This window comes from Panthera onca, chromosome B2 (genome assembly GCF_046562875.1).
Source record: "Panthera onca isolate mPanOnc1 chromosome B2, mPanOnc1 haplotype 2, whole genome shotgun sequence".
In the NCBI taxonomy this organism is placed as follows: domain Eukaryota; kingdom Metazoa; phylum Chordata; class Mammalia; order Carnivora; family Felidae; genus Panthera; species Panthera onca.
In genome coordinates this window covers 28,655,214-28,681,302 of record NC_138343.1, presented here as the reverse complement: position 1 = coordinate 28,681,302, position 26,089 = coordinate 28,655,214, and the positions used below count along the sequence as shown (strand labels likewise).

At 41.8% G+C, this 26,089-nt stretch overlaps 1 protein-coding gene across 6 annotated transcripts in view; it reads left to right on the top strand.

Moving 5' to 3' along the window:
* Positions 1-2,925: 2,925 nt before the first annotated feature.
* Positions 2,926-26,089, top strand: part of DUSP22 (dual specificity phosphatase 22) — a 73,512-nt gene continuing 50,348 nt past the window's right edge. For 2 of the 6 annotated variants that reach the window (XM_078446701.1, XM_078446699.1), the window contains exons 1-2: positions 3,352-3,572; positions 18,065-18,098. In XM_078446701.1, coding sequence (XP_078302827.1) covers positions 3,522-3,572; positions 18,065-18,098 — 85 coding nt within the window. In that variant the 5' untranslated portion in view covers positions 3,352-3,521. Of the gene's footprint in view, positions 3,304-3,351; positions 3,573-18,064; positions 18,099-26,089 lie in introns of those variants that run through there. The other 4 variants (XM_078446698.1, XM_078446697.1, XM_078446700.1 and 1 more) reach the window with 3 other exon arrangements.

The window sequence follows — 26,089 nt, the reverse complement described above, 5'->3', positions numbered from 1 at the left end:
GTAACACTCCTAATGATTTGGTTGACTATAATGATTGAGCTTCTGCTTGTGGGCTTTTGCATACTACTACCTTAATGTTCAGTTATTACTCACTAAATAACACCATTAACTGGTTGTCCTTCACCACATGTGTACAGACTCAGCTTAATAGACTACTCCTCTCTTGTGCACATGTGAAGGCTTTACTTATTTGGAGTCATTACCAAAATTTGTGGTTTTGATTGTGTTGAGAGACAGGAAAATGGCAAGAAGGAAAGTGGAAGTAAAAATCTTACTTGGAATGAAATTCCTCTAGGCTTATGATGACTTAAAAATTTTATGAGAGAGAATGTAAATGAATAGTTTCTACTTTAGATGTGAAACTTGCCAGCTTCATCTAGGAGTCTTCTATCTTCCCTTCTTTCTATAATCAGGAACTATAAAGAATAAAAGAAGACAGGAAGGCACTTGGAAATGGGAAGGTCACCTGTTAAGCATGAAAACTGAATCTGAAAATCTCTGAAGTGTTGCTATGAAAATGAAAAGAGAGAAAACCAGGATGTGTGGCCAAATTGGATAAGACTTTCCCTTTTCCATTTCTTTAGCCCCAAACTTGCAAGATATGACAAACTGTTAATTATTGTGTGCTGATGAAGAAAAGTAGGGTTAGGTTCTATGGTAGGATGGGGGAGTGCAGGCAGATAGTCTCCCCTCCCCGCTCACAAACGCACAAGAATATATTTTAAAAATCTGATTCTTCTGATTTCTGATGTTAATGGTCTCCTCTTTTCTCATTTAACCAAAAATAAAAACTTGCAATTGTGAAATGAGTTCTGGGCATGTGGATCTTGTGGGGCCACACTGAATGCAGGGCAGTGCACCCTTTTTGACTGTTAGGAGATAATCATTGCAGGTTCTGAGCCTAGGAGAGGTTGTAAGAAATGAATAAGAGAAAGGAAATATTCCAAATAGATTATAGAAGAAGAACTGGGTATGGATCTGCCATTTATGGGAAAATACTAACTTATGAACTTGTTGTGTTCTTCAAAGTTCATCTGACTCCCGGAACAACATCAGTAAAGTAGAGGGAAAAAGCAGTAGTTCATTTATTGCTAGATAGTATCTTCAAAAATTCAGTCAAATGCTCTCATTTTAAGGAGAAATAAAATGGTTCAGAAAAGTTGATTATCTTGCCCAAGATCACTCTGAGATTTAGGAACAAAGGTTGTTCTTGGGATTCCCCAGGCAGTCCGTTAACCATGCTTTGTTATTGATGAGCAGGAAGTCAGTAAAAATAGCGATTGTGAGGAGCAGAGGGATAGGAGTGACTTCCAAGTGACTGGAAGGTGGAGAGGAGAGGTGGACTGGAAGGTGGTAGAGAAGGAAAACTCCAGAAGCAAGGGTTAGGAAGGATGATGCCTGATCTGGGTTCTATCCAACCTATGGGAGCCAGTTTGGGTGTACACTGAGTGGGGGTTTCCTACATGTGGGGTTCTAGTCCCTGCTATTGCCCAGAAGATATGGAATATAAGGAGAGAAGTGGCTCAGATGGAATCTGGAAGTTCTTTTCAAAGTATCAGCATCCCTCAGAATATAACGGCTGTCTTCTCAGTCCCCTAGAATTCATTAATTTATTCAGCAAATATCTATGGAATCCCAATTTCTTGCCAGGTATTGTCTCAGGCCACATGACTATAGTAATGAATGACACCAAGTCCTTTTCATCTGGAAGCTGCTTTCTAGTGAGACAGATAAAATGTAAGAAAACAAATATGATAATGTCCAATTATGTTAAGTGCTGTGAAGAAAATAATACAAGGTAATATGACAGTGACTTGAAAGATCTACTTTAGATTGGGTGGTCAGGAAAAGCCTCTTTGAGGTGACATTTAGGCTGAGACCAGAGCCAGCTTTGCAAAGAGCTAGGTCTGTGTAGGGGGCACAGTCCATATAGAGTGCAAGGTTCAGCCTGGCAAGTTCAAGAAGCACACAGAAAGCCAGTGTGGCTGTAACTTTGTGAGCAAGAAGGAGCAGCTGAAATGAGGTCATCAGGGGTGAGCCTGGCCATATTAGATTGATGCACATGCTCATTTAACAAACATTTAAGCTCATATTGTGTGCAGAGCATTGCTGAAGATATACAAATAAAACTGAGAAACCTCTACCTCAAGGATTTCATCCCCAGGGAAGAAAATTAAGAGTTTAGTAGGGGGTGACAGAATTCTCAAAACAATTCTGCCACAGCTTAGAAAGTGTTCCACTCTAGACAGAATCATAATGCAGACATTACTACGTTGCATAGCAAGGACAGGGGCTTTCCAGAAGCAATTATATTAACACAACTATGCACCTACTACAGTTTACAATCTGAAGATGGGCACACACTAGTCGTCCAAAGCCACGGTAAGAGGTCTGAGATCCCGCCATCTGCTCCCCCAGGGTAGGGAGGTTAAGTCATCCCAGAGATGAGTCATTGAGCCCACCTTTTCCCACCGGGTGAGCCTTCTCGGTCTCCGTGGGTGGGGCAGGGCCATAGGAATCCCCCAACCCGGGCCTAAATCTGTCGCACTCAGAAAACCCAGGCAGGGGAGCCGCGAAGACCAAGGTTAGCACCTGATTCACCGAGGGAATCGAGGCAGGGTGGTGACTACTGGTAACAGGCCCCCCGAGTCGCCCCAGGGGAAAAGGTCTGCGGGAGTTTTGGTGACCCCGATCTCGGGGGACCTGGCCTAGAGACGCGCTGCGGCCGGGTAGAGGCGGTGCCTGCGCGACCACCAGACCCCGCCCCCGCCCCCGCCCCCGCCCTTCAGTCTACCTCCCGGAACGCGCGCCCCAGCAGTCCCCGAGGCTTGCGCTGCGCGTGCGCTTTGGGTTTCGGCTCCCGCCGCCAAGGAGCTGTGGGCCGCGCGGGGCGGGGCGAGCGGTTGCAGCTGCCGGGAGCCAGACTACAAGTCCCAGGGAGCCGGTCCGGCCAGGGAGGGGCGCTGGGGCGCACACGGGGCGTGCACAGGCAAAGCAAGACCATTTCCCGGCAAGGGCGCCAGTGCCTCTGCTCTGCTCGTCCGGGAAGTCCGGGTCGGACGAGCGGAAAGCCTTAGAGTCCAGGCCGGCTCCCTGGAGCAAACCCAGTGGCCTGGATGTCCCTGATTATTATTATTGTTGTTTATACTGCGAGCACGAAATTCTTCCCCAGGGCCTCCTCCCCCGCCCGCCCCACCTGCTCCCTCCTCCTCGTGTTGTAATATGCCTTTATTGAGCCTGCGACCTCATTACCAAGGGTGCTAGAGTTCGCATTCAGCCACCATGGGGAATGGGATGAACAAGGTAACGTGTCTTTCTTTCATTTGTTCTGGTTTTGCTTACACTTTTCAGCCTTCCCCGAGGCTGGTGTTTGCTGGGCAAGGAGAGAGCCTTCGACGAGTGCCCTGCTCTCGCTCCGACCTGTCTGGCCAGGTTCCGTTCCACAGCGACTTTGACACCTGGTGCGCTTTCCCCTGGTGGGAGCGGGAGGGCGGGGCGGCGCGCCTGTAGTGGTGCTCGCGATGTTTTTGTTTTTGAGGTGCCCCCGTCTCCAGCTTCCTGCGGGCTTCTGGGTAAGCAGTCTTCCGCACCTACCCTGCCATCCTGTGTGCTCTGCGACTGAGAGCAAGCCGTGCTCTTTAAAAGCGTTGACACTTGTTCCGCGGAGACCTCAGCTGAGCTCAGAGGGGTTGTGGTTTCTTTTTCTCCCTTCCCCTTCTCTCCCAGAGTCGACTCTTGAAGCATCACCACCCACATTATTAGTAAACTAGAGTAGCTATTTAATTCCTGTTTCTCCCATATTCTTCTTCTTCTTCTTCTTCTTCTTCTTCTTCTTCTTCTTTTTTTCTTCATGTGGACAAAGAAGTTGACAGAGACCTAAGTCCTGAGGTGTTACCTGGCAGGGGAAGGAGTTGTTGAGAAAACAGATTCAGATTTGGTTTATCCTGGATTATATGGCTCCTGCAGCAAGGGCAACCTGTCTGACTGGCTGTTTGTGCTGATTTTGCCTCACAGAAAATCCATATTGGTCTCTTCTTTTTGTCTCTGTTTTGCCCCCCACCCTCTACTCTCCAGTTTCCCCAGAACCCCCTTCTCAGGTTGTGTTTTTCCTGACAATGGAAGATACCAGGTTTAGCCCTGTAGTTGAGAGTTGCCTGGGGTTCATGTCACCCACAAGGTTAAGGATTTTGTGATCTGGTACTAACTGGTTTCAAGGAGAGACTTAGAAAACTTTTAAAAGTCCTCACCAAAGATAAGTACCTCTTCATAGGCCTTTAAATGATCTGCCTCCATTGTATTCCACACACCTACATCTCCACACAGACTCAGCTTTCATAGTTGGTGGGTATAACAATGTGGCTGTCTTTCTTTTCTTTTTTTCTTTGTGCACTGCGGTCAGCAGTGGCTTGGTTCTTTCAGCTAGAGTGTGAAGTGGGATGGGGGAGTATTAGAACTCAAGGTTGGGAAGAAGAGTTCAGTTAGGCATAATCCTGTGTACCCAGTTAAGTTTTTTTCACCTGCTTGTTTCATGTTTATTGTGTTCTGCAGACACAGTTTATGGAAGAACTACTGTATGATTTAGGCCTGCATATCTGAGGCTTTTGGCAACCAGAATTGTATTCCTTGTGTGTACGTATGTGTATGTGTGTGTGTGTGTGTGTGTGTGTGTGTGTGTGTGTTGGGGGAGGGGGGCAGTGATCAAGATTAGAAACAGACTATTTCTCTCTTGGGTAAATACTTGCATTATGTCCCCATTAGCACTGAAATCCATCAGCACCATGAGCCTTCTGCTTGTTAAATGAAAACAACAATAAAGGTGCTTCCATAAATTTGTGGTCTCTTTTTGCCTTCCCACTAGTTGTAGTCATACCTTAGCTTTCCTTTAGTTCTTTCTACTTTTTTTCCACTTGACTTCTTCACTCTCCACCTTTTTCAGCATTTAATTTGTAGTATTTTAATATTATAAGTCAAAGAACATAATACCAATGATTGCCTGAATGTTCAAAATTAATTTAAGGCTTTTCAGCAAAAACAGTCATAGTCATGATTTTTATCTTTTGAAGAAGTAATACATTTCTTGTTATTATCTTAACCATCTTGTATTGTAAACAGAGCCATTATATCTAACGTGCTGTGCTGTGCTAGTTGTAAGGGCAGAGGGAGAGTATAGTGGTAAATGACACAAAGGTTTTTCATAGAACCTTTGGTATAGACTAGCAATTGAACCAACGGAGGTGTTTGCCTCCATTGTCACAAGTGAGTTTCCTATGAAATCCATGGACAGCTTGATTTCCACAAGGCAGGATGCTTTTGGAGGACACAGAGCAGTGAGGAAAAAAGGGGCAATCAGCTTGGGCCGCTGGGTTCTGAATGAAGTAAACCAACCCTGGCAGTCAGTCAGGGGTTAAGGTGTCAGAACCAGAGGGTCCTCACATCCTACCTATAATGGTAGTGCTTTCTTTATCCCACGTTTAGGTGAGTAATTCAGGTTGACCGAGATAAAAACATGCACTTGGAGAAGCATTTAGAGTGGATTTCTCTGACATACTGCTCAGAGAGACTAGATTTTTGTTTGTAGTGGGACATTATAGTACTTAAAATTAATAAGACAGTATAGGAGTTTCCATTATAGGTCCTCACCCAAAAGCGTAGGAGGTTCAGACCCTTGAAAGAGCTTTGCATCAACTGGGAATTTTCAAAGACTCTACAGAAACATGACATTTTCATGCAATAGCCTATTTAGTTTAACTCTAATCTCACTATAGATGTTTACTAGATTGATCTTTAGCATCTTAGTGAGGCACTCTGCATTGTAGCTATGAGCCAGACACCTGTCTTTGAGTCCAGGCTCTTCCACTTACCAGCTGGGTGATTTTGAGTAGGTGATTTATCCTCTGTGCACCTCATCTATAAAACAGGGATGAAAACAATAGCGCTTCATGGGGTTATGGTGAAGATCAGATGAGTTGCTCTGTATGGTAAAGTCTCGAAATAGGGCCTGACACATCATAAACTTATTAGTGATTACAGTTTTGGCCAATTCAGAGAATCTATTTGGGAATTGTTTTAGTTGCCTGCCTTTCTCTCCTCCTTTTATGAATCTCAAACATGAAGGAAAAGAAAAGATGGCTTTTCCTATTTTGCAATTAATTTGGAGCTCTGGGGAGCTTTATCAAGTTATTTTTCAGAGTCTTTAGAATTCACTCGGGATAAACTGCCATCCTAGCACAAAGAAAAGACCTCCACTAACTGCCTTCACAATCAATGGAAACTAGGTTCCAAACCTAGCATTAGGAATTTAGTCATGTTACTTAATCTCTCTGATGGTCCATTTCCCACAAAGAGGAAAAGACAGACCTCCCGGGGTTATAGTCAGGGTTAGACTTTTTATGCTAGAGGCACATGACATGAGGCTCAAAACTAATAGATCACAAATGCTGTGTTCTCTTTCTCTACATCCTCACATCTTTAACTGGCCAGAACACAGAAGCCTCATTCCCTTAAATTGCCTGTGTTATATGCTCTGTCCACCTAACTGAGACATGATGTTTACCACACAAGAGACAGGAAAGTATTGATGAGAACATCTTCCATGAGGACATGGAATATAAGTAAAAACTGCTATTCTTGGAGCAGTCGTAAGAAAATCTACATTGTTTAGTTCCTAAGTTTTCTTTTGCTTTGCTCTCAGCACAGAGCCTGCTTGGATCCTCTGTCTCCCTCTTTCTCTGTCCCTCCTCCAGCTTGCATGCATGCACTCTCTCTTTCTCTCTCTCTCTCTCTCTCAAAATAAATAGATAAATATATTTTTAAAAGATTTTAAAAAATAAAATGTGGCTAACTGCAAATGAGATGTGATTTAAGTTTAAAATACACACCAGACAGTACAAAAATTGTAAACCATTCTATGAATAATTTTACGTATTGGTTACAGAAATAAGTTTGTATGTTGTGTATTATAAATATTATGAATATATATTCTGAATATATTCTGAATATATTTCAGTTAAGTAAAATATATTTTTAAAATTGATTTCATCTGCTGCTTTTTACATTTTATGTGACTACTAGAAAATTTTAAATAACATGTGTGGCTCACATTGTATTTCCATTGGGCCACCACCGTGGTAAAAGACAGAGGGGTAGGGCTATCACAAAGCCTGATTTGGGGTATCTCTACCACTCTGCTGCTTCATGAGTGTGATCTTGAACAAGTCACTTACTGTTTCTGAGCTTCAATTTTTTTACCTCCTTCAATTCATAGAGACGGTGGTTAGCTTATCTAGTTTTCTTTGCTCTAAAACAAATATGATGATACCTCCTCCAGATACTACCAAGATTCTTGAGAGAAGCAAATGAGAATTTATTAGAAGACATTCCTGCAAACTGTAAAGTACAAATATGCACTGCTATCAGTGTTCTTAGATTTGTCCCATTAATTGTTATAGTGATAACATTGGTTTAGGATAGCTGTGTTCTGCTTAGGAGGATAAGGGAATATAGTTGAGAAAGGAGTTTAGTTCAAGGGGAAAAGATCAAAGACATGAATATGCCTCCTTAAGCATATGGCAGGGTTCCTCAACTTCTACACTATTAACATTTTGGACAGGATCAATTTTTGTTGTGGGGGCTGTCCTATGCATTGTAGGAGGTTTACCAACATTCCAGGCCTCTACCCACTTGGTGCCAGTTGCCCCCTTCCCCCATTGTGACAACCAAAAATGTCTTCAGGTATTTCCAGGTGTCTCCTGGAGGGCAAAATCATCCCCCATTGAGAGCCACTGGCCTAGGCTTCTCCACTCAGAGGAGAAGGTGTGTGTGACTTAGGACTAGATTGTTATCAAAAGGTGTAATAGGGCCTTAAAAGTTGAGAAGCTCTGTTTTTGTATAGTAAGGGGCTGGAAGGTTAGACATCCTTGTGCTATGAATGCCACTGTTTCCATGTGACAGCACCTGACTTGGCCACCTTCATAATTTATTCATCTGTTCATCCCCCTGTTTATCATATTATATTATTGAACACCTGCTATTGTCAAAGCACTGTGCTAGAGCCTGTACTGGGCTTCTTGTCAAAGACAAGAAGACCCTGCCACCTGGCCCCAGGCAGCTTACAAGAGGAGTACTTCTGCAGGAGGTGAATATACCATGTACACAGCTGTACAGATAAAAACTGCTCTATGCTGGTAATCTCTGTCTTTGGTCCTCTGTACTACCTTCTGGATATTTTTTCTTTTCAACATTATATTTTTATTTTGTATTGAAGGAAAGATGCTTAAGGCAATGTTCTAAGTGCATACGAGAGTATTCTCAGTTTCTTCCTTTTGTAAATGCAAACTGGTTAAGTCCATGGCCAAATGGCATTAAGAAAGTGTGTGAAATTTAACCCTTCTGAGAATCCACCAGATTCTTTGAAACCCAGAAATTTCTGACTTGGGAAGAATTAAGATTCTCCTACCCCCCACAACCTTGTACTGCTGCCTGATCGGGAATTTTATCTCTTAAATCTGTTTGGGTGATGTTCTTAGACTCCATGGCATCCTGAAACACTAAGAGAAATGTTTAAAAAATAAACTCAAAATATTTACTGCCTTAGAAGTAGAATTCTTTTGTTCATAAGTGCTTTTTTTGTGGCTAAGGATTTGGTTTTATGTATTTCTGTATGGCCAGTGTTAGTATAGTGTGGGTGTGAACAATATTGATGAAGAGGATCCATTAACCATGGAAAATATTTAGCATGGTCTCAAAGTATTTCTTCAAGAGTCTGCCTTCATTTTCTATTTGCATACAGTCTTTTATCAGAAAACAAGAATCTTTTTTGACTAGTGTAGTGCCAGAGAGCATCTTCTCTTGCAGTTCATGCTATGCTCCATCACCTTTTATTATCTCTTCATGTGCCAGACTCTGTGGCAGGCTTTTGAGACAGAGTAGGGAACACAATAGAGACCTCCTTCAAGGTCAATCAAAAAAGCAAGCAAATAATAAAATAATTTTAAGTTCTGATAAATAAGATGAAGAAAATAACAGAGTGGTGTGATGAAGGGTGTCAGGGAGTTTAGTGGTCAGGAAAGCTGACCATCTCAGGAACTGTCATCTCATGGAGTATCTAAATGACAAGGAGCCACCCAGGTGAACAATGGAGGAAGACCATTCTCAGCAGAGGGAAAGAACAATTATTTTCCAGAAGGCCCAAAAATGATTAGGACCAATCTGGTTCTTATTTTAGAGTCATAGAACATTCCCAAATGCATATACACACTTCTTTCCTTGGTCTATGCTTTTCTTTCCTTCCAGGTGGTAATGATTTTCATGTGCTTTGCGTTCTTGCTTCTGGCTTGAGCTCAGACTTCATGAATTGACTGATTGATCAGCCACTTTGTCCCAGATGAACATTCTGCTCCTCCATGATCTCCTCTACAAGTCATCTTTATGCTGGAAAATGATTGTATTTCATTTTTCTCTTTCTCTGTACTTAAGGATTACCAGCAACAAGTGGATGGGTCAAATGTTTTGAGTTTCAAGTTTGAATTACGAAGCTGACTAGAGTAAAAGTTTAAATATTCATGGGGTTTTTATTTTTCTTGAAAACAAAACTGTAATTTCTCTTTCTGCCAATGGCCAGTCGTGTAGTCTTCCTTTATCTTGTTGTGTAATTCTATATGGAAGAAACTAAAGAAACTGGGATTGAGCTATTCACTTTCTTCTTTTTTTTCTTTTTTTAAATTTTTTTTTTATTTAACGTTTATTTATTTTTGAGACAGAGAGAGACAGAGCATGAATGGGGGAGGGTCAGAGAGAGGGAGACACAGAATCTGAAACAGGCTCCGGGCTCTGAGCTGTCAGCACAGGGGCCCGATGCGGGGCTCGAACTCACGGACCGCGAGATCGTGACTTGAGCCGAAGTCGGCGCTCAACCGACTGAGCCACCCAGGCGCCCCAGAGCTATTCACTTTCTATTTACAGCCCTTGAAACACTAGTTTACTCTCCTGGTCTTGAAAATGGAGTTAAAAGTTGACTGAAATAGCTCTGTCACCTCTTTGCATATGTGGAATTTAAGAAACAAAACAGATGAACATGGAGGGGGGTGGGAAAGGAGGCAGACCAGCAAACGGACTCTTAACTCTAGTGAACAAACTGAGGATTGCTGGAAAGGAGGTGGGCAGGGGGATGGGTTAAACAGGTGATGGATATTAAGGAGAGCACTTATTGTGATGAGCACCAGGAGTTGTATATAAGTGATGAATCACTAAATTCTACACCTGAAACTAATATTATGCTGTATGTTAACTGAAATTTAAAGTTTTTTTTTTTCAACGTTTTTTATTTATTTTTGGGACAGAGAGAGACAGAGCATGAACGGGGGAGGGGCAGAGAGAGAGGGAGACACAGAATCGGAAACAGGCTCCAGGCTCCGAGCCATCAGCCCAGAGCCTGACGCGGGGCTCGAACTCACGGACCGCGAGATCGTGACCTGGCTGAAGTCGGACGCTTAACCGGCTGCGCCACCCAGGCGCCCCTGTTAACTGAAATTTAAAAACTTGAAAAAATTAAATCATAAAAGTTTAAATGCATGCAAAAAAAGTGCATCTTAAATTATTTTTAGTAAATTGGCTGTTTGATTTTGGTAAATTTAAGCCTTCCTCTGCCAGCACTCTGCTCTGGCATCCCAAAGGGATGCCACTCTCCTCCAACACTGGCCCCTGTGCTTCTCCCTCCCAATATTTAAGGTGGTTTTTTTTTTTTTTTTTTTTTATGTAGTTGATAACAGTTGAAAATTGGGCTGTTTCCCTTAAAACCTGGATGCTGGAATTGGGGGTCCCGCTCTGCATCTTTGTGTGGTCACAAAGCTATGGGGAAGTTTGGGTAAAAAGCAGGCATGGGGCTGTGGCTGAAGACATAGCAACCTGAGTTCGTGAAGGTCTCTCTTGAAGTGCCAGATTTAGGCTTCATGGTGATAGATACTTGGAACCCTGAGAAGGTTTTAATCTGAAGAGTTACATACTCAACTTTGCACCTTAGAGGGGAGTTTGAGGATTCCTTTTGAGGGACAAGTCCAGAGGTAGGGAGATCTTTAGGCGGCTGTTACAATAAGCTAGAGGAAGTTGAACAAATGTAGTAAACAGAAGTTTCAAGAGGAGCAAATAAATTGGGGAGCTATTAAGGAGTAGAAGTAAGTGTTTAATGGGGTGCTAATAGAGTCCAGAGAAGGGAGGAATCTCTTGTCAGAGTGATCTCTAACTGATTCTGGGAGTGCCAATGGTGCTGCTGTTTACAGAGTGGATAGGACTTTGCTAGTCTGTGACTTGCCTGAAGGTCTGTGCAGCTCATTTGCATTTGTGCATTTTGTCTGGGTTGAAAGGCCTACATCAGGGGCTGTGGTTGTAAGCAACAAAAGCCAAATGTGGTTGCTTTGGGTATAATAGGTAGGATGGCCAGGAAGGCTGGAGAACCAAATTAAGGCTACCCTGCCAGAAGCAGATCCTAGAACTTGTCTGGGGAGAGCATTTCTGGGGCTACCCAAAGATACTGCTGCTGCTATTGTTAGGCTCCAGATGTGCCACCAGCCCTGCTGCCCCTAGTGTAGGAGAGAATGCTCTGGGTTATCTCTGGTTTCCAGTCTGGAGCAGCTGTGGAGACCTCTTGCACTTAGGTCACATTTCCATGTCACAGCAGCAAAGACAAATGAAAGTAGATATCTGGGTATTTGCAGCTTCTGTAGTAAAAGCTAGGCTGTGCTTCCCACCACTCTAAAGTGGGTGGTCGGGGGGATTCCTCAAACATAAGAAAGGGCTTCCGTGGCTAAGAAACCAATAAAATAAAATAATTGTCCATTAGAGTGTTTATAATTTTTTTAGTATAGCCAAGGGGGATGAGGGACCCCAAATAGTGGGGACTATTTCTCTGTTTATGTTTACAATTTTTTTAACGTTTATTTATTTTTGAGACAGAGAGAGACAGAGCATGAACGGGGAGGGTCATAGAGAGAGGGAGACACAGAATCCGAAACAAGCTCCAGGCTCTGAGCGGTCAGCCCAGAGCCCGACGCGGGGCTCGAACTCACGGACCGTGAGATCATGACCTGAGCCGAAGTCGGACGCCCAACTGACCGAGCCACCCAGGCGCCCCTATTTCTCTGTTTAAAGAGAATATTGAGAACAAAGAAATGTGACATTGCAAGGTAGGACCAGTAAGGGGTAATAGGAAAATAGGGGTTACTTGACTTGGCTGCATGTTAGAGAGAAATAGGGAAAATCCTTCAGGGGTAAGTTGGAACCATCCTGTGGAAGCCAAGTTGAAATTTTCAGTTAAAATTCAGTTTTGGAATAGAAATACCACATGAGCCAAGAATTCTACTATTGGGTATTTACCCAAAGAAAATGAAGACACTAATTTGAAAAGATATATGCACTCCTATGTTTACTGAAGTATTAGTCACAGTAGCCAAGATATGGAAGCAACCCAAGAGTCATAATAGACAAGTGGATAAAAATGATGTGAGATCTATCTATCTATCTCATGGAATATTACTCAGCCATAAAAAGGAACAAGATCTTGCCATTTGCAACAGCATGGATGGACTTAGAGGGTATTTTGCCAATTAAAATAAGTCAGAGAAAGGCAAATACCATACGATTTCACTTATATGTGGAATCTAAAAAGCAAAACAAGTGAATAAGCAAACGAAAAGCAGAATCACACCTATAAATACAGAGAAAACACTGGTGGATGTCAGAGGGGAGGCGGTGGGGGGGGGGATGGGCAAAAATGGGTGAAGGGGTGTGGGGAGTACAGGTTTCCAGTTATGGAATGTGTAAGTCATGGGGATGAAAGGTACAGCATAGGCAGTATAGTCAAGGGTATTGTAATGGTGTCATGTGGTGACAGATGTTAGTTACACTTGTGAGTGTAGTATAATGTATAGAATTGCCAAATCACTATTTTATACACATGAAACTAATGTTACAGTGTGTATCAACTATAATCAAATAAACATATTTTAAAAAATAAAAATAAAATTCAGTTTTGACTTTCTTTTTTCTAGAAAATAAAGGGTTTGCTATGAAACATCTAGAAAATGACCCAGTGAGAATATGACATTTAAAAATTAATTTGATGGGACAGAGAAGTTAGTTCAATGGATACTACTCTAGCCCATATATGAACTGAGGCTCTAATCTGGGGTGGTGGCTTTGGGCCAAGGAGCCAGGACTGTTCTGGGAATTTGTAACTCACTGGGGAGAGAGAGGCACTAAGGAAGAGAGAGGGAGGTACTGTGGTGGGAGTAGCCTCCAGGTTTTCACTCTGGGTGACTGGGAGAAGGTGACATCATCAGGAGACTTGAATTGATAATGTGGGTGGGAAGATAATGTTTGGTTTTAGATAGCCTTGCAGGGAGTGGAAGCCAGACTGGTGTTGGCTTCTAAAGGATGGATTTAGGAATCATAAAACTGGGGCACCTGGGTGGCCCAGTCAGTTAAGAATCTGACTCTTGATTTCGGCTCAGAGCGTGATCTTGCAGTTTGTGGGTTCGAGCTCCACATTGGGCTCTGTGCTGACGGTGCAGAGCCAGCTTGGGATTCTTTCTCTGCCCTCTCCTGATTGTGCTCTCTCTCTCAAAATAAATAAATAAACTTAAAAAAAAGCAATCATAAAACCATGGCTCTTAGAGCAAGGAAGAGAGGTGATCTCAAGTTCTTGCTTTATTTTATTTAAAGAATAATATGAAACATATTTATTTTAAAAGAGAAAGTAGTAGAAGTACAAAAAAGAAAAGAAAAACTGGGCCATAATCTTTTCCCCAAATAACCCCTCTTGACTTAAAAAAGTAGGGGCACCTGGGTGGCTCAGTCAGTTAAGTGTCCAACTCTTGATTTCGGCTCAGGTTGTGATCTCATGTTTCATGGGATGGAACCCCATGTTTGGGTTGTGCTGTTAGCACAGAGCCTGCTTGGGATTCTCTGCCTCTCTCTCTGCTCCTCCTCTGCACATGCTTATGTGCACTCTCTCTCTCTCTCTCACTCTCTCTCAAAATAAATACACTTAAAAAGAAAAGTAAATTGAAGTAATGTTCGCATGAAGTTAGACCATCTAAACCATATAGAAAAGTGCAAACAGCAAACAAAGTGGCCCTACCTGGACCCTCCCCACAGCCCCCCGTGTTCCCTTTACAGAGGTGAACATGATAATGAATACATTGACTACATATACAACTTTACCTTTCCTGTATTTTTATCATGACATTTCCAAGATATGTTAAATAAAAATATATGAAAAGATATTGCTAATGGCTACACACATCTTAATCATTTTAGTGGTACTTAATCTAGAGCCCTGAAAGCTTTCCATGGCTGTCTGTGTCTGCTGCATGCAGCCTGGTCCACAATCTGGACCACAGCCTCCTGTTCTGCCTTCTCTGTCTCTGCCTCCCTCATGTTCTCTCCTGGTAGATATTGGCCTTCTTTCTCTCTACTGGCAGTTTCTGTTGCTCCCCTGCCTGTCCTTCCCTCTCTCCTGGCCCACTACCCTTGAGCTGCAGGTCTCCTAAGTGTTGCTGCCTCCTGGAAATCTTTGGCGATCCCAGAGTGGTCAAGTCACCTCCTCTTTCCCTAGGCAAGGAGTTCCACAAGGGAAGTAGGCCTTTGGCAGGACCATGTCTCTCTCCATCACCCCTATATCCTGAGTGCCAAGCATGCTGCCCACATGTGACCAGAAATCAGTAAACATTCATCTACTGTTATATGTTCTGTGATTTTTGGCAAATACACATGCTTACATTATAGTTCATTATAATTGTCCATTTTATGAATCTGGAGCCATTTGTGGTCAATGTTATAAAAGAAAAATTATTCTGACACTTATTAAAAGTGGTAAAGAAGACCTTATTTGACGCTATTGAAATAGGGGGAGGTACTATTGCAGGTGACAGAACTCAACTCCCAATACAACAGGAAAAAGTGGGGATTTCTAGCCAACAGGCAAGTTGAGGGAAGGATGGAAAATTACTGAAAAGAACTTGATTAAGTATAAAAGGTATGAAATGAGCTTGACTGGATATCAAGAGTGGGAGGATTCTTACTAAACAGGCTTAGCAGGATTCTTTGCCAAAACTGGCAGGCCACAGATGAGGCCTAGTCAAGAGGAAGGCTCAAAGGAGCCTAACTGAAGTTTGGTCAAGGAGGAAGTCATTGTTACTATCAGCCAAGAGAGCCATGTGACGATTATACCCTTTAGTATCTAATGTTACCTCCTAATAAAGATAGGAGAGACCCTGTACAACAGGAGATTGCATATGAAAAAGCTCTATGCAGCCAAGAGCTGCCAGAGACTATCAGTTTGATCTATCTCTAAGATGAACTTGTATTGTTCTTATATTTTAAAATAGGAATAATGCAGTATTTTCTCCACCCTTCCTCCCAGGAGAATCCCAAAGACTGATTATGTTTCAAGAAAGACCTGTCAAATGTTTTAGCTCCTTGGCAATGGATGCTGTTGTTTTCCCCTGAGATACTGCTTCACATGTTCCTGGTTACAGATCTAACCTGGCTTGCCTCAGTGCTGTGACTTCAGTCATGAATATAACTGACCTCTCAGTCCCCAAGGGAACTCTCCAAACTCAGTTAGCCATGGTGATCACACATCCCCATGCCCTGCTCACTTCTGGGTCTTGCCTATTGTCCTGGAGTACTGTTAATCCTTGAACAACACAAGTTTGAAATACAAGGGTCAACTTGTACAAGGATTTTTTTTTTTTTTACAGTACTGTAAATGTATTTCCTCTTCTTTATTATTTTCTCAACATTTTCTTTCCTTTAGCTTACTTTATTGTAAGAATACAGTTTAATATACGTATAACATGCAAAATATGCATTTATAGGCTATTGGTCAGGCTCCCAGTCAAAAGTAGGCTAAATTAATAGTTAAGTTTTGGATAAGTCAAAAGTTATTCATGGATTTTCAACTTTGTGGATGGGGTTGATGCCCAATATCTTCATTGTTCAAGGGTCAGCTATAGTAATAAATTCTTTTTTCCTTCTCACAAGTATCCCTATTTGGTCGCTATGTTCTGTGGCCCCTCAGCTTGGCAACCTCTGTACCCCGGCACAGAAGCTAACCCTAGACCTGTATTGCTGTGTTCCAGCAGGCTGCCTTGACAGTGACACAGTACCTTCTGCCTGCAGTGACTTGCACAGATGCTATCAATTTTTAGCAAGGTAACTGGTTGTCAGGAAGATGCTCAAAGAAATCCAGGCATGTGAAGAATATTACCACATGCTGCTTTCAGCTTTCTTGGTGGGAGTGGATAAAAATAGGGAGTGTGAAGCAAATGGAGCTGAGGGATGGTGGAGCAAATGGAGCTAGGGTGTGGGGTGGTAGTACTGACAGGAGGGTGTCACCAGGGCACCAAGGGTCTGCAGTGGCCAGTATTCTGTATGCATTTGAAAATCATGTCAGCTTCCAAAAGCAGTGTCTGTATTTGGATTTCGAACTCTTTATACAAAGTAATGCCAGATAAGAATTAGCTTTGTATTTTGCAAAGTGGGGAGTTGCGTGTGAAAAACCCTGCCCTGGTTCTTATCTCAGATTTACTGAATCATTCTATATGGCAGCTGGGGCTGGGGCTTGTTCATAAATCTGAATTTTTAACACCTTCTGGTGATTCTGATGGATTGTCTTGTTTGAGAACCACTGCCTTAGGAGAAGTAGACATTTTGGAGCAAACATATGCTTTTATTAACCTGTGCATTTCTTTTTTTTTTTTTTTTTTAATTTTTTCTTTTTAACGTTTATTTATTTTTGAGACAGAGAGAGACAGAGCATGAACAGGGGAGGGGCAGAGAGAGAGGGAGACACAGAATCTGAAACAGGCTCCAGGCTCTGAGCTGTCAGCACAGAGCCCGACGCGGGGCTCGAACTCACGGACCGCGAGATCGTGACCTGAGCCGAAGTCGGCCGCTTAACCGACTGAGCCACCCAGGCGCCCCTAACCTGTGCATTTCTAAATGCACAGTTGATTCATTCATTTAGTAATTCTTTTTTTTTTTTTTTTTTCAACGTTTTTTATTTATTTTTGGGACAGAGAGAGACAGAGCATGAACGGGGGAGGGGCAGAGAGAGAGGGAGACACAGAATCTGAAACAGGCTCCAGGCTCCGAGCCATCAGCCCAGAGCCTGACGCGGGGCTCGAACTCACAGACCGCGAGATCGTGACCTGGCTGAAGTCGGACGCTTAACCGACTGCGCCACCCAGGCGCCCCTCATTTAGTAATTCTTTATTGAATAGTAATCATGAACCAAGCCCTGGGCCAGGAGCTGGATATACAGCAGTGAGTGAGAGGATGTGTTTGCTGTCCAAAGAGCTTTCTAGCCTAGCAGAGGAAACAGACCTTCACCTAGCAATACCCCTGTGACATCATCACTATAAGGGGAATACCAAGGACTGTGGGTGCTGAAACTGGGGCCTACCCCAGACTCTGGACTCAGGAAAGGCCTCCCCAGGGTGTGAGTCAGAGCTGAGACCTGAGGGATGAGGAGAGTAGGAGTATAGCTTCCAGACTTGGAAAGAGCATGCACCAAGATCTCAGCAAAGGGAGGTTTTCTGGAGCTATGAGATAAGTTGGGGGGGGGTATTTACGGTGTTATGAGAAAAGGAGGAGTAGAGGGGGAAGGGTAGGGAGGAGTGGTAGATGGCTTGGATTTGGGCCCCTTTGGTTTGGGGCTGTACTCTCAGAATGCTAAGGAGCATTGCAGGGCTTAAGTGAGGGAGAACATGTGGCTCTCTGTGAGGATCTGTGGGGGGATCTTGGTCTTTAAAGTCCCATGAGCTGATGGGTACCAACATGCAGCTATTCACAAGCTATTTGAGCAGGCTTTCTAGTGGCTGTGGGCAGGGCCAGAGCCCTGGAAACAAGGATGCCCAGTCATCTGTGCTGTCCATATAGGAAGGTGCCGGGAAGTGGGCATGGGAGGCAACAGGCCTGGGCTGTGCTCCCACTGCTATGGTGAGGGCCCAGCCTCTGTGTGCTTCAAGTCTGTAACACTCACATTTGATCTGTGTCTCTCTCCTAGATCCTGCCTGGCCTATACATTGGCAACTTCAAAGGTGAGTTATCTTTTATTATTGTGGTAACATACACATAATATAAAATGTGCCGTTTATACCATTTTTAAGTATAGACTTCAGGTGACATTAAGTACATTCATATTGCTCTGCAACCATCCTTCTCCAGAACTCTTTGTATCTTCCCAAACTGAAACTCTGTGCCCATTAGGCACTATTTCCCCCACCCTCAGCCCCGTAGAAACCACCATTCTACTTTTTGTCTCTTTGAATTGTACTGCTTTAGTGTTTGCAGTGTTTGTCCTTTTGTGTCTGGTTTATTTCACTGATCATAATGTTGATTCATATGGTAATATGTGTCAGAATTTATTTCCTCTTTAAGGCTATATATACATATATAGCCTTAAATATATATATGTATACATATGTATATATTTTTTATGTATACATATATGTACATATGTATGTATACATATATGTATATATGTGTGTATGTATATGTCTGTATATATATATATATATATATATATATATATATATATATATTACCTTTCATCTATTGATGAACATTTTGGGCTGCTTCCACCAAAGGTGAGCTTATTTCTTAAAAGATCAGCTTGAAGCTTCTCAAGCATGATTGAGTCAAGGTGTCGACTCAGTTTATACAAAATCTGATCTGGACATAGCCACCACTTTTGTCCAGGCCCCTTGCTGGGACCTCATACTTGTGCTCAACCCCTTAACCAATGGCTGACAGAGTGGTATGGGGCCACATAGGTTCCAGCTTACCTTTGATCTTCATTTTAATTCTGCATGCTTGCTGGAACATTATTATCAAAAGAAGATGGCTAAAAGGCACATTTAGCAGCCATGTAACTTATCTATAATCTTTTATCACTTTTGTTTTCTGGTTATTGTTAATACATTTTCAGAAACCTGGGAAAAATAAGTGGTAATTTTATCTCTGGTAGATTATCCTCTTCTTGTGTTGACTTTTCTTCTTACATATTTCTCTGCATCTTGTTCTATGTGTATTGATTCACTGTTAGCTACTGACTTTTTTTATTTTTAGTTCATCTGTCTCAAAATGCTCTTTAGCAGTAGAAGGGTGAACAGGCTTTTGTTAGTTTCCAGGGAGGGGCCTAGTTCCCCTTCCATGTGATGTTCTGAGTGTGTTTAAGTGAAGACACTGGTTCCTTACCACTGGAGATATGTATACTTAGTAGAATGGAGTAGACCTAGGAAACTTGCAAAAACAAGCCTGCCTGTTGGAGAGAGCCTAATCTCCTCAGAGGGCTCTGAAGTTCCTCCCCCCTGGAGCAAACCAGAATACATTCCTGTCTGCTTTGAAGTTGTTGCTTAAATTTGGGTTCAAGTTCAAAATGACTGTTAAAACAATCTTTTTTTTCCCCAATATATTTTAAATTACTTTAATGTCATAGGAAATTAACCATTAAGATAATTACTGAAAATATGCATAAAGGAACACCTATCTTTCATAGCCATATGATGACTATATCCACAAATCACTTAACTGTGAGATCCCATTACTGTATATCTATTTCCCTGTGAATCTGTATCAGGTTTTCTCCCCCCAAACAATTCTGCACTAGTAAAAAAAAATGCTATAGCATGCTATATTTACTCACCAAAACCATCAAAAAAGACTTACCTCTGTAAAGTAAATCTTGCTAAAGTGGTATATGAGAAACCAATAAAACACACATAAGGACAACCCAGAAAATTTTAGGTTCTGTACCCACTGATTAATAAAAATGCCTCAGGAGAAACCACATTGAATGAGAAAATGCATAATGCTGCTCTTTTTTAATTCTCTGCATAATGTTTATTTCCTTCTCTTCTCCTGCCAACCACCCCTTTTGGCTCCTAGTGCTGTTAATTGCCCTCAAAGAGAATTGAGCATAGGGAGCTGACAGCTGCTAATTGCTACTAGAACATTTTAAAAATAGTACTGGAGTTCCTAAATTAGTAAGCTTTGTAGTTCTGAAAAAGCAGCAAGTACTTTGTGGTAGGTAGGCGGTAGTACTGGAATACATTAAGAAGCAACTATCTTTTGGGGTTACTTAGGGAGTTATTAACTACTTTCATGAAGAGAGGGGAATGTCTTTGTGTTTGAGAACAGAGTTTAGGATAAATTCTTAGAAGTAGAATTGCTATGTGAAAGTGTTTACAAATTACAAATTGTAATGAATACCAACCCAATTAAGTATGTCTGCCAACAGTTTATGATATTTTTATCCTTATTCATAGTAGGTTACTTTCTTCTAGAAGGTCATGGGCGCATAATTACAGGGAACATTTAAAACTCTTTGTACTATGGGGTGCCTGGGTGGCTCAGTCGTTTGAGCATAAGACTTCGGCTCAGATCATGATCTCATGGTCCCTGAGTTTGGGCCCCACCTCGGGCTCTGCACTGACAGCTTGGAGCCTGGACCCTGCTTCAGATTCTGTCTCCCTCTCTCTCTGCCCCTCCCCCATTCACGCTCACGCGCACGCTCTGTCTGTGTCAAAAATAAATAAACATTAAAAAAATTTAAGCTCTTTGTACTAAAATCTATACCTATTTTCTAAGTATTCAGTGTCACGGGAATCCCTCACAGTTCCTGGATTCTTGCTGTGGGTTTTACCCATTAGAGATGTCTACACCAGCCCATACCTCTCCTGTTCAGATGGTTGATATTTTTTCATTGTCTTCATTTATTCTGACATTAGTATGTGGCCGTTTTTTATTCACTCATTAATTCACCAAACATTTATTTAACACTTACCAAGTGTAAGGCTTATCTAAAACAAAGGAATAATGATACAGTGAATGGACAAGAGGCTGGAAGGAAGTGTTGCTCTCCATACAGTTGCCTGTGAATTAATTCATTAATTTCATAAACATTTTGCAAGTGCCACTGTGCTGGGAGTCTGACGTGAATGTACATTTTGGTCCTCAGTGGTTCAAAGTCAAGAGGAGCAAGTACAGAACAGGGGAGCAGGTCCTACCATGGAGAGAAGCAGTGAGGCAGTCTGCCTTGGAATCTGGTTACCCCCCACCACACACGAGCCAGATGTTACCCTAAGACACATTACACAGCCTGGACACCAAGGGGGCTGTGATAAGGATGAACTAGACAGTGCAGCTGATACACTCCATTCAGTGTCTGGCACATAACTGGTCAGCAAGTGTCAGGCTGTTCTTGCCCTCTCTATCTGTGGAATAGGAACCACACACTTATTTCAGGATGTTGTGGAAAGGAGATAGAGCTCATACAGCACCCATGCCATGGTAGGTGCACAGTAGGCATTGATCATTGTTAGCTAGTAAGGGTGGAAGACCAAGGTGAAAGGATCATGACTGCTCCTGGAAAGTGAATCCAGCTGTCATAGGTGCTTTAGCATGATGTCTCATTTGTCGTTTTCTTCTCTTTTTAAACTACAAATAACACATGCCTACTGTAACACAACAACCAATACAAAAATGTATAAAGAAAAATTAATGGAATTTTTTTTTTTTTTTTTTTTTTTTTTTTTTTTTTTTTTTTTTTTTTTGCCTTTCTGAGAGATCTTCATTGTTTTACAGCATGGATTGGCACTGCTATTCAGGTCTTGGTTCTAATGGCTGTGGTCTCTTCAATCCAATCATTGAATGGTCTCCTGTCCTGGCTCCTTCCTCCCCTCCTTCACTCCCCCATCTCTTTTGCCTCTCTTCTCTTCCTTTCCTTCCTTCCTTCCTTCCTTCCTTCCTTCCTTCCTTCCTTCCAGTGTGATCCTTTACATGTCACCCAGAAACTTCCTCCTTTTTCTTTTTTAACTTTGCAATGAATCACAAATGGTTTTCCAACACCTGGTGATTTTTCTACCTAGAGAAAAACCCACAAACCAACCCAGCTTCTGGAGTCTGGTCTTTGATGAGGTTCTCTCAGTTGAGGTGTCTTAGCTGAAAGCTGGCTCTGCCTAGAAGCTAAGAGGGAAGGCAGGAGTGGAAGCTTGACGAGGAGCTCCAGGACAAGAGGCTAGGGTTATCTGCCGCTTCACAATTTGGCAGATCCCAAAGTGGATGTGAACTGACAGAGGACATGTCCTTGTTTGAAGGTGTCCACAAACTTCTAGAAATGTGGGAAATAAGCTCACACCTTATGTGTGTGCTGGTTATGTACATAGAGACATGCTTGAGGTCTCAGAGCCTTTGTTCTTCTGCATCTGCCAGTGAGAATGGCCATGGTTCCCAGTGGTAGTTCCCCAGTTGTTCAGATAAGGCTGACCTGGTGAACACTGATCTTTGGTAATCTGCTGTTAACTGAGCCTAAGAGAATCAGATGGTGAGTGATGAGCATCAGGTGGTAGAGCAAGAGCTGGAATTCAGATGTCTTCGAAATAAGCATGTATTTGGAAACATTCAGTGGTAATGGAGATTGAAGCCCATACTGCAGCCTTGAAACTTAATCTGGTCCTAATGATAATAATAATGATGGCAATGATGACATTTACTACATGTCAGCCAAACACTATTCTAAGCATATCATTTAGTATTTCCAGCAGCCCTTTGAGGTGGTACTCTAACCATTTTCCCACTTTAAAGGTGACAAAAGTGAGGCATAGAAAAACTTGCCCAAGGTCAACACCAATAAATGTTACAGCCCACATTTAGTAAAGAAGGGAATAGGTAGGAACTGCCCCATTTTGGCCCTCAGCCCAGGTTGGAAATGTATCCACTTAAAAGTTGAACTCACTAACAGCTAATTTATAACTCTAGAAGGTATTGTGACATACAATAATTTGTAACTCTAGAATTCATTAAATTTCACAGTGGGAAGTAGAACTACAAAACAGATCAGAATCACTTACCCACCACTGAGCAGATCTCAACTTGGAAGGCAAAAGTTGTTTGGGAAATGACTCAGAACATGGCTTGGGGATCAGGGTCAGAGCAGAGGGAATTGGGCCCTTCTAAAACAGAGACCTTCGTTCTCCTCTTCGCTCACTCATCCTGCATGGCCATGCTTTTAAGTCCACAAATCAGTGTAGCAGGTACTCTGAGTATTGGAAAGGCATTATCAAAGAAGTTCTTTCCTGCCAAATATCTGTTTCTCTAGAGTGCTTGTGATAATGGTGTTATTTTCTAGTGCTTCTTCCAATATATTTTTGTTAATTTTTAAATAAAATCAAAGACAATTAGAGACAATTCTGCTTGACTTTGATGGACTAGCTTATTTCCCATGGCCACTCTGGCATTTTTCACATCTTAGGACTGGTTACCCCTGTTCATCTTCTGTATCAGTATAAGATCTAGAGCACTAATTCCCCTTCCTTAAGGAAGCATGTGGCTGCCACTTTACCTTTTGAAGACAGCATCTTTCAGGAATCCACATGTTCCCTTAGCAAGGTCTTACCAGTGATAGATGGGATCTTCTGCTGAGGGAATGTGCAACACCAAAGGAGAAAGATCAGGTAGGTGTTTCTATTTCAGTGCTCCCACTATGTAAAAATGACATTTGCTTCTTCTGAAGTCCACATGAAGCCTCAGGGGGGTAAAGAAGCAGGTAGCAAGAGTGGGCAAGAGTCCAGGGGTCAGGGGAGATGTTGAGAGAGAGAGAGGAAAAGAACATAGTTAGCTGTTTTACCAATGAAGGATTGACTATTTGTTTTACTTATTAATGTAATTTATGTTGAATTTTGTGAGTAGTGTGTTTTTTAAGTTTTCTTTTCCTGATTATAAAAGTAATGTAGGCTCATCAGTCAAAATAAAATAAAAACTTTAAAAATCCAAATGTGATAGAAATATGTTAAATAGAGTGAAAACTTCCCCAAACTCTACATCCCAGGGTAACCATGGTCAGTGTATATTCTTCTAGATTTTTTTCCATGGGAATTCTAACTTGTAATCATCCAGTTGGCATTATTAATGCTATTGCATTAATAATGTTACATTTGTGATTGCAAGTGGCTGTGAGTTGTTTTCTGGCTTAGAAATGGCATTAAAATGGCATGCTACGGTGGGGAAGGGACATCATTGGCACCAAGTCATAGCTCACTCCCTGGAGGCCCTGCAAAGCTCCATATGTACAGGGCACACAGTCTTCTGGGGTTCTTATTCAGATGCATGTTCTGATCATGTAGTTAGGTAGTGGGCCTGGGAGTCTGCACTTCCAGCAGGTTCCCAGGTGATGCCATGTTGCTGCTTGACAGACTCTGGTTTGAGCAGCAAAGGACTAAGTTCCACTCTTTTGATTTTGTGCCCAAGGAGAGCTGGTGTGAAACTTCATATGCATGTGAGTGGGCTGATAACCCCATGGTCATGTCTTACAGCTGCATTCACAGCTTGTTACCACAGTGCCTATGGTTGTAAGTAGTCATCCAGAACCATCAATAATTTGTAGTCCTAAAGAGTAAGAGTTCCGATGTCATCATCCAAAAGTATTGGTTAGGCACTTTATGTACTCTCAAATAGTTAGAGCATGTGCTTATGGAATAAGGTAATCCCAGAGTGGTGTATCAGTACAGACGGCACTCTAATAAAACAGAAAGGAGCACAAAACAAAAGGAACATTATTGTCTAAGAGTTGCTTCTCCTTTCTTTAGAGCCCAACAATCTGTTGTCTCATATGTGGTGTCAAGTGGTTCTCTGTATTCAAAACAGCATACTTTTATTACCAAACCACATTTTTTGTTTATTTTAATTTGTGTTATAAAAGTATATTTATGAGGTAATGAAAATGTTTTAAAGTTAGATTGCAGAGGCATCTGGGTGGCTTAGTTGGTTAAGTGTCCGACTCTTGATTTGGGCTCAGGTCATGACCTCACAGCTTATGAGTTTGAGCCCTGCATCAGGCTCTATGTCGTCAGTGAGGAGCCTGCTTGGGATTCTCTCTCTCCCTCTTTGCCCCTCCCCTGCTCTTATTCACTCTCTCTCAAAACAAAGAAATAATCTTTAAAAAAATGTCTAAAAAAAAGTTAGATTGCAGTGATGGTTCAAAAACTCTGAATATACTAAAAACCATTGAATCATATACTTTAAAAGGGTGAATTTGTAGCATGTGAATTATGTCAAGGAAAGCTATTTTTTAAAAAAGGAAAAAGTATATTTAAACAAATATTTAAAATTCAAATTCTGGGCAGAATCAGAATCCAGAAGATCCTGCCCTAGAGTGTCAGGAGGCTGCTTTGAAGCACTCCACCAGCTGCTCTGTATTGTCCCACCCTGTATTGTCCCACCTTGTCTGGGCTCTTCTGTGAGCACCCAAAGCTCTAGCTTGATCTTGCTTTACCACTTGGCTAAAACATACATACTGGTGGTGATTAGAAAAATTGCATGTTGGTGAGAATGTGGAAGCTGACTGCCAGTGAGATCTTAAATGATTCTAGTTCCTATTTAATTCAAACTCACTGATGCCAAAACTTGTGATAGTTGGGGGCAGAGTGGGGGATGGTGTTTGGAATTGAATCCCCCTATGTTTGGTGTAGATGGCTGCTGTGTAAATCTGAATTTGAAACTGGAGATGGTTGATTGATGAAGAAAACCTTAAAACCAACATTTTAGTATTACTTTTAAAGATTTCTTGTCTGACTTTATAAAGTGGTGCATGTTTATGAAAGTGCAAAATGTTTATGAAAGTGTTTCAGTCTCTACATAATCATCAAGGCTTATTAAAACTGCAGATTCCTCAGCCTTGCCATAGACCTTGAACTAAATTGGAGCCCCGAACAAGCCCCCCAGATAGTTCATAGACATGTTAAGTTTTCAGAACCAGTTATGTTGAGTATACAAAAAAAAACCCCAAAAAAACCCAAAAAAATATAAAAAAATATTAAAACACGTAATTCCATCTTTTCAAGATTATCAGTATTAGAGCTAATTCCTTGTAGCAATTTTTCCATATATGTGTTTGTCTTTATTATGCTTTTATAAATTGAGCTCATATTCTACTTATTGTTTGGTACCTGCATTTACAGTCTGCTTAACATTATATCCAAAGCATTTTCCCATATCATTAATATTTTCCAGAAACATGAAAAACATTTGACTT